At 54.2% G+C, this 10,540-nt stretch overlaps 1 protein-coding gene across 1 annotated transcript in view; it reads right to left on the bottom strand.

Moving 5' to 3' along the window:
• AARS (alanyl-tRNA synthetase) overlaps window positions 1-10,540 on the bottom strand; it is a 15,080-nt gene that overhangs the window by 4,305 nt on the left and 235 nt on the right. Inside the window, 13 exon segments of the mRNA XM_009330360.1 lie at window positions 338-522; window positions 1,185-1,391; window positions 2,141-2,254; window positions 2,789-2,967; window positions 3,605-3,749; window positions 4,399-4,523; window positions 4,914-5,064; window positions 5,162-5,270; window positions 5,849-5,994; window positions 7,061-7,205; window positions 7,649-7,840; window positions 8,942-9,087; window positions 9,764-9,953. Coding sequence (XP_009328635.1) covers window positions 338-522; window positions 1,185-1,391; window positions 2,141-2,254; window positions 2,789-2,967; window positions 3,605-3,749; window positions 4,399-4,523; window positions 4,914-5,064; window positions 5,162-5,270; window positions 5,849-5,994; window positions 7,061-7,205; window positions 7,649-7,840; window positions 8,942-9,087; window positions 9,764-9,953 — 2,034 coding nt within the window.

Here is a 10,540-nt window from a genome sequence, read left to right as displayed (position 1 = left end):
GGGAGATGCAGCAAGCCTGGGGACAGGCAGAAAACCAAGCCTAGCCACTAAAAGCAAACGAGCGAGGAAAGGGCGGCCAGGGCTACGTTCCCAGCACTGTCAGAGACTATGCGTGTGGGCAGGGACAGCGTACAGGCAGCCTCCCTGCCTGCAAAGGCTGATTTGAAACGCGGCTTGACTCCGGACTGGGAATGCAAAGGCGCATCATCACCACAACCTCCAGCTCTGCCCTGGCTGTGCCCAGCATATGCCCACGGCACTCACAACAGAGCTCAGGCTCCCCAGGGACTCCTTTTCAGCCAGCCTGCTGCCTTCCCCGGCCCCTCCAGATACTCACGTCCCTCCGCAGAACTCAATAGAAGTGATGGAGCCCGCGGGGCCAGAGGGGTCAGCCAGCAGCTCCTCCACAGGGATGCCGATCGAGACCACACGGACAGGATCGGGGTAGGTCTCGTCAAAAACTGCCCGCAGTCCTTGGATAGCTTTGGCTGCTGCAAGAGGGCAGTCCTTGGCGTACACAGTCTGCAGAGGACAGGAAAGGGACGCAGGTAAGAGCTGGTCCTGTCAGCTGTGACTGAGGGCCTGCGTTCCCAGGGAATCCCGACTTCCTCCAAAAGAGCCTAAAAGGGAAGTTACGTGCCTCACCTGCGCTGGGGTTTGTTGAGCTGCAGGGATCCTAAAGTCATTGACAGATGCCCCATCTTCAAAATTCCTGATACCACTGCCTGCTCAGACCCACCGTGCTCCTGTACACTCAAATGGTTTCTAACCACAGACTCCTGAGCAGAGCACAGGGTCCTGCAGGGTCTGTTCTGACACAGGGTTGGCACCAGACAGAGTAACTCTCTCGCCGTTGAGGACACATCACTGGAGGGTCTGGGTTTACGTTGTAAATCCAACCAGGCCTGCTCTGCCAAACTTCTTGGCTCTTGTAGCTAATGTGACACTAGAGCAGGCAGGGAACCACTCCAACCCTAGAGAGGGCTCGGTACCAACGAACAGAGCAGTCTACATGGAGTTTTCCCACTCAAAACCCTCTGAGGTGATGCCAATCTGCACACAGTACCACATCAGCAGCTCAGAAGACTCCTGCTGGGCCAGACATCCAGCACCCCACATCATCCAAAAACTTGACTCGAGGTATTTTTTTTCTTGAGTATTTCCAACCCGTCAGCCATACCCACCTTTGCCTCCTCAATCATCTGGTTGGCAATCCCTTCGACTTTCTTGATTTCCTGGGTAGACAAGGCTCCCTTGGCTGTGAAGTCGAACCGCAGCCTGTCCGGTGCGACCAGCGACCCTCTCTGGTCAGCTTCCCCCAACACTGAGCGCAGGGCGAAGTTGAGGATGTGGGTGGCCGTGTGGTTGCTCATGACTGGCCTCCGCCTAGTCTGATGGAGGAAGTCACTGTTAGATGGGGTCCTGCACTGCGGAGCCAAGATCACCTCTAGCAGCAGAAGTGGAGGTTGACACGCTGCTCCAACAGAAACCAAAACCAGCTCAGGAGACCAGAAACAACTTAGCACACTAGCTGCCTTGGAGCCTCAGCTAAGGGAGCAGGACATTCCCCACCAAATTTGTGTATGGCTTTTCCCTGGCAGTCCCCTTGTTAGGCCTATCTGCAGAGAGGCCAAGGACAGACCAGGTCACAGACACTCAACAGCAAGAAGCGCTGCAAGATGGGAGTCTTCCCTCTTGCTCCAAAGGTGCCGCCTCTACAGGGAAGGGAAATGCATTCTGCAGACTAGGCTCAACCCAGCACTCACTCAGCAGGCTGCGCCCGCTGGAGCGATGTCTGGAGTGGGGCCAACAGCCCCACTGTCATCCACAACGCAGCGGAGCACCATACCTGCTCCACCACGACCCAAAACGTGTTTCTGCTGCTGGTCGGCAAAACCCCCTGAGCATGGCTCTGAGCCAGCGGGGCGTTATCTGCCTCGTGGCAAGAGAAAGCCAGGTGCCAGGAAGGAGAGGCCTCGAGTCAGCCAGACTGGAAGGGCCACGCTGCTTGCCTGCATCGTGTGCCAGAGGGAGAGCAGGCCCCAAACTCCAGGCCACCCAAGTGGCACCAATGGAAACAAAGGAGGCAAAATCCAGGGAAAACAGATGGCCTCATCTCTTATACCATGTCTTAACTCACCTCATCAATAGACAGGTGGACCTGATCTCCTACTTTCAAGCTTCCATATAGAGTTCCTATGTGAAGCACGTAGCCTCCTCGGACCTGCACGTTCTTCACCGTGAATTCTGTTTTCTGTACAAAGAGGGAAACGCACCCAATGAGCAGGGCGAGAGGCCAGGGGGAGACAGACGGTCCAGCCAGAGGTCTGAGCTGCAGCTGGAAAGGTCTCAGCTGAGAGCCAGACTGGTGTGTGTGATAGGAGAAAGCTGAGTGTCCCCAGGCACAGCACACAGGGCCGCAAAGCGGAGAAGAGAATGAAGGTGGGGCATGGTTATGGGGCACAGCAGAGCTGAAAGAGCTCCCCATCATGGCTCGAAACCTCTGTCCTTCTGCACGGCAATCCCAGCGCCACCACCGCAGGCACCCGCATTCTGGTGACAGCCTGTCGCTGCAGCACAGTTCCCCAAGAAGCAAGGGGAACAAAACTCCAGCACATCTGTGCACGCTGCACACCCCCCCCCCGAAAAGGAAACCTGTGCAATGCCTGACACCTGCCATGGACAGGAAATTGCTGGAGCTTGCTTTGGCCCCTTCTCCTTCTCTGCACACACCTGCCCAGGCCCCAGGTCAGACTGAGTCTAGCGAAAGGCTCTCAGGCCCACTCACATCCTCCCTGCCGTCATCGTCCTTGACCATGTAGCCCTCGTCATAGATCTGCCCTCCCTGCTCGGCGTAGAAGCAGGTCCGATCCAGCACTATCCCACACTCCTGGCCAGTGGACACCTCCTCCACAAACTTCTTCTCCCTGCGGATGGCTTTCACTGTGGCCACGAGGCTCCCAAAATCTGTCACCGGGACGACAGGCAGTGTCAGTAAAACAGGAGAACTTTGTAGACACCACATGGGAGCAGAACTTCATAGCAACACCTCCCAGCTATTGCAGGAGCTCATGGCAGCTACATTTGCAGGGGGTAAGGAGAAAGAACTAGGGCGACAGTTAGTTGGATAAGAGGGAATTTCAGTCAGTGCTCTCCAAGGCAGGACTGTCACCTCCTTCCATGTGTGTCATGTGTGCTGCTACGAGCCTGGGGCCTCCCGAGTCTCCAACAAACTGAAGAATTAGCAGCAAGAGCCAGAGCAAGTGGGCCAAGGACCCTCTAACAGACCAAGCAGAAACTGCAGTCTCCTGCAGCACTGGCAAAGGAGCAGCTAGGAAACACAAACATAGGAGTGTGGAGACACGAAGCTGCAGGGAACAGGAATTCCCTTAAGTTGGCAGCAACAGACCTGAAGAGTACAGCAGCCCTTGAAGTTTTTTTTTCCCTGCTCGATTTGTTACCAGCAGGCTATTAACCTGCACACATTTCCACTCCCGCCTCCATGTCCCAGGAAAGGTGAGGCCAGCGGGGATCTTGTTGAGGTACATGCCAGGAAAGGTTTGGCAGCAGAGGATGATTCTGAGAAGGGAAGGTTTTTTCATACCGTAGGCACCGCTCTGATCTGAAGCATAGCTGTATTTTGGGGAGTCGTCAGTCACCTCCAGCCCTCGGGCCCTCAGCTCTTCGATGGCATAGATGTCCAGCATGAGGAGGTCCTCCCCTCCGGCACCCTTCCCTTGGGATTTGAGCTGCCAACGACAAGCACCAAAGTTTGAGAAGACCCACCTCAGCACTGGGCCGTGCACGCCAGCCTAGTTGCACACCTCACTCGCATCCCTGAGAGCTCCTTGGTCCAGAGCTTTGCTCTGGGAAGCCGTGTGCCAGCAGCTGGAGTGCTCCCATCTTTTCCGACTTCAGAGCAGGCTGTTCCAGCGCTACCAGCCGGCAGACAAGGCAGGCCTGAGCCCAGCAAGGGCAAGGCAAGTACCCAGCCAGCCGGTCGATGCCACTCTCTGCTGCTGCAGCAGCAAACTGTTGGGAGAGGCACCCAGGCTGCAGGCCTGCTTGGACACTGCTCCTCGGACAGGGAAGTCCCAAACTTCCCTATCCAGAACAGGACAGTGGGGAGGTGCTCCCAGCACTCCACCAACTCTGTCTGAAGGCTGAGCTCGCGGTCCCGGGCCTCACAGTGTTAGTGAGCAAAACCAGCCCCAGCTGCACAGAAAAGACATGTCCCACAACTGCAGTGCCGTGCCCTGGTCCTTCCCACAGGGCACTGGGGCACGCGGGGTGTGAGCAGACCCGGTAAGAAAGGACCAGACTCATGACTGCGAACTACAAGGAAGGGAATCCTCCCTGCCCACTCTCAGACCAGCTCCCCCTGGAGCTGTTATCCACCTGCGCATTTTTCCGCTCTTCTTCAAAGCCCTCCATGTCCACAACAAGGCCCTTCTCCTCTGCAATCAGCCCAGTGAGATCCGCAGGAAAACCGTAGGTGTCATACAGCAGCCAGGCAGTATCACCTTCGGAGAAAAAGCAGAGCAGTCGGCACTCCTGACCGTGAGACACCGCTCCTTTTCCCCGCTCTCTGACCGGCTCTGTCCCACCCGACTGGCTCGGCGCTATGGCAGGACAGGGAACAGGTCTGCTGAACGTGAACATGTCAAAAAGGCTCCTCATTGACAGCACAGAGATCACACCATCATGTCGTGTCTGGGCAGCTTAGAAACCTGGGCAAGTGAATGCGGGCCAGAGGAGAGAGGGGTGGCCCAGCTCTGAGCAACCGCCTTTTGACTCCAACTCTGTGCCCTCATGCCTTCCACTCTCTCTCAGTTCCCAGCCCAGCTGAGCCCTAACTCGGTCCCAGATGAGAAATGCCTTTTGGTGCATCCAGACAGAAGTCACAGCCTTACCAGGGATGGTTTTACTGTCTCCCAGACTCTGGATCTTCCTGTCCAGGATGCGACGTCCTCTGCTTAGTGTTTTCAGGAACTGATCCTCTTCTTCATTGATAATGTCCTTCACCATATCTGGGTCCTTCTTCAGCTCAGGAAAGGCATCTCCCTGCAGATCCAAGAGGATTAGTCCTTCAGCATGGAGATCCGCACGCATCAGCAGAGGAAGTCTTCAGCAGATAGAGTGGAGCGGGGGAAGAACTTACCAGTGACTGCACCACCACATCAACCAGAGTAGCAAAGAAACCCTTGGGGGCATTAAGCTTCTCGTGGGAGTAGCGCACAGCCCGTCGGAGAATGCGCCTCAGCACATACCTAGGGAATAGCAGAGCCCCTCATGCAAACGTTACACCTCTGAGCTGTTCTCAGGGGATGCACCAGCACCCACGAGCCAGCACCCCCTCCCAGGACCAAGGGCACAGGGTTCTCTCCCCACATTTTCTCTCAAGTAGCTGCTCACACCGGCAGCAAGCCAGAGGTGAGGTGCCAGGCCCCAGCTCCGTGACCCAGACTCACGGTATGCTTAAGAGTCAGTCCTCTGAGTCCAGCGGCACTCACAGCACAGCCCCCCTGGCCCAAACTTCATCATTTTGTTTTGACAGCAGCACTGCACCAAGCAGGGTTTTCTGCCTGTCTGCCCACAGTGATCCTTTCTGGGGGCTGACACAGCAGGGCTGGTATTCACAAGAACCCTCAGGCCTGTGTGTCTTGGCCTTTTGGGTGGACCTTGCTACAGGGATTCAAGCGTCAGATATACTGAGCGAACACTCTGCTATCCTCTGCTTTAATGATGGATTCAAACACATCCCAGAGACCCATGAGATCCCAGACCCCTCAGGGAAGACGTGCTGAACAGCATGGGAGCGGCAGCATCGCGGCAGCTCCCTTCTTACCCTCTGCCAGTGTTGTCAGGTCTGCCCCCATCAGAAAGGGCCAGCGTGATGGTCCGTGCATGGTCAGCCAGCACGCGGTAGGCCATGTCTATACCGTCGGCGTCCTCAGCACCAACTTGCCCCATGTATGGCCTGGCACCCGTGCCCTGTGCAGAGAGGAGAAGGCAGTGGGCAAAGGGGACGATTACGGACAGCAGGGAGCGGCAACATGGCAGAATAACAGGGAAGCACCTCAGAAGCCAGCCCCATCCCACTGCCCGCAGCCACAGACTCCGGCCTGGCATAGCCTGCCCAGCCAAGAAACTTCAAACTCTGTCATGTGGGAGAGGGTCCCCTTTTAGGGTGTTTTTATACCCAAGAGAAAGACAACACTATAACAAAGCAGTGCTTGCATGTGGTGTAAGCCTGTCACCATGGGCACAGTCCCTACAGCCAGGCTCCCAGCACACTGCAGGAAGGCAGACAAGGACGCGTGGGCTGTGTCCAGCCGGTGGCTTTAACGTCGAAGAAAGGCAGCCCTCTAATTCCAACTCTGGAGCTCTGCACCTCATTCCTCTCAGAGGCAGCAGGAGCCTGGGCTCTTTTCCCTGCATTTTTTTTCCAACATGATCTGCAGCCAGGAAGCTCTGCCCCTTCCACTGAGAAAAAAAAAAAAAGGCTTGGACTTGCACACAGAATTCCCAGCACTGGGAACACGGCCCCCACCCAGGAAGACATGCAGCAACAGCACTCTGGTTCTGCAAGTGACTGTCATGGTTTATGGCAAAGACCTCTTCTCTCAGGGGATCTTCTACAGAGCAAGTTCCAGGTGGTAGACTGAAGGACAAACTCTGATTCTGGGCCAGCAGCACCACATGCTCTCTACCACACGGCAAAAAGATGGCCCTTGGCCATACAGGACAGCAGAGCATCTCCCACTCGGAGAGAACCAAGGAGCGTGCCATCAGGACAGTTCACAGGAAACACCTGGGAAAGCTGCACCGTTCATTGTCCCATGTTTTCCCCCAGAAACATGCCCCATGGCAGCAGTTACTGTGCCAGCCTGCGTTCCTACCCTCAGCAAAGTACAAACCCGCAATGCTCGCAGCAGCTGGGAAAGCAGAGACCTGCAGACGTAACCGCCCTGTCCGACCAGCCCCACGCCATCTCCTCAGGGATTCAGGGAATGGACGCAGCTGGGTCAGGCCCAGACCCAGACTCCCCAGTTCGTACCTTTTGGATGGCTTCAAAGTAAGGAAGGAAGAGGTCGGTGTCATAGTTGGACATCTTGTTCTGCAGCACAGAGCCCAGCCTCTCCAGGCCCATCCCAGTATCAATACTTTTCTTAGGAAGAGGTTTCAGTGTCCCATCAGCTTCCCTGCCCAGCCACAGAAAGAAAGATGAGCTGTTGTGGATGGAGGCTCTGCAGGGGCAACCCCCCTCTCTCTCCTCATCTTCACGAGATTTTGTTCCATCAGATTTATGACACGGGCCCGTACACAAGCCACACAAAGGACAACTTTGATAAAATACAGTTAACAAGACCCTCAATGACAACTTAGACCCAGAGCGGGATGGCACTTATTCCCTACTGAACTCCCGGCAGATGAACTGAGAAAATACTTCCAGTCTGTCCCCAAAGCCAGTGTGACCGACCTCTTCTGTACAGGTGGGTCAGGGGACAGAGCATCACAAAGTGGACAGCTCCTGGACAAGAGGGAAGGGCGAGCAAGCCAGGGGCAGTTAAAACAGTGCGCAGTCCGAGCAACCCCCCCACGCCGAGCTTGGAGCAGCCTGGGGAGGGAAGCAGGTCTCGCTCACCTGTTGAACTGTATGAACACCAGGTTCCAGATCTCCAGGACGTTGGGGTCATCCTGATTGACCAGGTGCGAAGCATCTCTGTCCCCGATCCGGTCATAGTGGATCTCGCTGCAAGGGCCACAGGGGCCTGTGTCTCCCATTTCCCAGAAGTTATCCTTCATATTGCCAGGCAGAATCCTGCCCTCAGCCAGACTGTAACAAGAAACTCTTCTTGAACAACAGAGACTTACTGCAAGGCAAGAATTCCCCCAGCCAAGGACCATACCAGAGAAGTCTCAGCTCATTAATTCCCTGGATGAGCAGACAAATCGTCAGGGTCCTGAGCCAGACGAATAAAAGATCCTGCCACCCAGGTTCCCTGCTGAGGGGGATCAGGCGAGCATCAGCACCTGGCGCCGGCCCCAGATGGAGGCAGAGGCCTACATAACACCTCAGCGAAGCCACCAGCAAGAAGACAGGCGGATCTCTGACTTCAATACACGCGAGGCGGGTTTGGCCCCACAGCGCAGAGGTGTGTCACGGGGTCAGTGGCAGGTTTCAGAGGGGGCTACAGCCACAAGACCAAAGGCATCATTTCACTGCTACGTCAAGCTTTGGCCCACCCACAGCTTATAACGTTGAGTGCGGTTCTTGCTTCCTCATCTCAAGGAGGGTGAGGCAGAAGTAGCAAATGTATAGAGGAGGGCAACTAAAACCACCTGGGGGTGGAAGATCTGCCTTACAAAGAGAGTACAGAAAAGAGTAGGACTCTTCAATTTGGAGAGGACAAGGCTGGGTGGGAGACTACGATTGAGATTTAGAGAAATCCAACAGGTTCAAAACAGAATCAGACGTACTGTGAAGGAGCAGGGCCCCAAACAGAGGCTAAGGAATAGATTGATCACCCTCTAACAAACTAATCCAGTGACTGTGCATGCTGGGAGGGGAGGAGGAGGAGGAAAACAGAGTGCAGGTCACAGTCAAGCGTGCCTGCTTCCCCTGAACAGCATCTTCTCAACTGCTGTCAGAAGCAGCACGCTGGGCTGGACGGATCATTGATCTGACCCAGCAGGGCACTTCTTACGTTCTTAAGCTTACACAAGAGATTTTGAAACAAAAGCTCTCAGTCTCTTCTATCCAATACCACTACTTCCCTTTGGCTTTGCAGCTCCGCCACCCTGCAAACATTATTTGTGACACTTCAATTTTGTTAAAACCTCCTGTTATATGTGCTCTGCCACATAACACGTGCCATCTTTCTCTGAATGACTACTGCTCATCAAAACATGCACCTTCCTCACTTAAAGGCCTTACCCCAAATTCAACCATATCTGCTTGCACTCCAGGTCTGGTTGCAGTCCCGCAGCCTCATTTCCACCAAAGTAAGTGACGTAGAGTCTTTCAGCAGGGATGCCGAACTCCTTGGTGAGAAGGTCCAGTGCCAGTTTACAAGCAAGCTCCTGCAGAAGGAAAGATGAGGTCAGCAAGTGAATGCAAACAGAGTTTCTCTTCAACGTGCAGCACCTGCACACGCAGAGAACTGGCTGCTGTAGGTATCAGCAGCTCTCTACAAAGAAACAGCCAAAACCTTTAGACTTTTGGCCTAAGAAACAGGCAAACCAGTATACGCAGTGAACAGGGCACAAGAAACATCTCATATGGCTTTCCAGATGCAGCCAAGTTAACTCCTAGCATGTTCGCTGCCCCAAAAAAGCCTCTGAATTCTGCTGTTATGCTGCATTCTTAACATCACCTTTGCAAATACGAACCCTACACTAGCAAGACGCTTGGGAAAGGATGTTGTTATTTTATAATCACTCCTGTTTGAGGTCCATCATAGTTGCATAGCACATGCAACTCCCCACAGCTCCAGGACAGCCACTAAAACCTCTGCCTGAAGACTCCAAACTGGCAGAGTCAATATAATCAGCTTTGTAAACCTTAAGTAATTAATCTCAAAACATTCTGCAGGGTCCAGGCAGCTTCCAAGCTCATTTACTCCAAAGGAGCCACAGGCACCTTAGGAACCACTCTACGCCAAGATATTCTCTCTTCCTCTTGGCAATTGCTCTGCTGAGTTCACAGAGATGGGTAACTTTGTGCAAGAGATTCAGAGCTGCACCTAGCCTATTTTACCTTGAAATAATCCCCAAAGGACCAGGACCCCAACATCTCGAAGAAGGTGTGGTGGTAGACATCTTTCCCGACGTCGTCCAGGTCATTGTGCTTGCCCCCTGCTCGGATGCACTTCTGAGTGTTGGTAGCTCTGTTCAGTTTAGCGAGCGGGTGCGAGGGGTCAATAGTATTGAGGAAGATGGGTTTGAACTGGAGGAAAGAAAAAAGGGCAATCAAGAAAAGCACTAAAAGCCTGTTTTCAAATGTTGCAAGCAACAGTGTTATCTACGTCACGATACCACTAGCCTGGACATACCCGAGGCAGCTTTCAGAAACGACAAGCCTGCTGTCTCCTGCGTGAGAGGAGGCTGCAGCACTGCCTATTACTTAGCACTCACACACACACAGAGGTGTTCCTGAAGCCTACCCCAGGACTTCCAAAGGGACTGGAAGTAACCAGATTCCCAGCTGACCAGAAAAAAAAGTCAGTGAAAACTGCGCGCTGAACTCCAGCAGAGCCCTTTCAGCAGCCCATTTTTTCCGCTCTTTAAAGACACCGTTAGTCATTTGTGCCAGGACTAGCTGTGATACAAAGGGTCAAGGGAGACTGGCAGTGCTCCCATCGCTGCACAGACAGCCCAGCAGACACAGGAACCTCTCCCAGTGCTCTTGCCAATTTTGCCAGAGCGCAGAGGACTCCAGCAGACACACCAACCGCCTCTTTGTGACCAGAAGGAAGATGGAGAGAACAACAATAGTTTTCCACACAAACAGCTCTGCAAACACCTTCACAGGTTT

Source organism: Pygoscelis adeliae, unplaced genomic scaffold, assembly GCF_000699105.1.
Source record: "Pygoscelis adeliae isolate BGI_AS28 unplaced genomic scaffold, ASM69910v1 Scaffold458, whole genome shotgun sequence".
In the NCBI taxonomy this organism is placed as follows: domain Eukaryota; kingdom Metazoa; phylum Chordata; class Aves; order Sphenisciformes; family Spheniscidae; genus Pygoscelis; species Pygoscelis adeliae.
The sequence above is the reverse complement of the archived record's forward strand: the minus strand, read 5'-3'. Positions and strand labels throughout refer to the sequence as shown.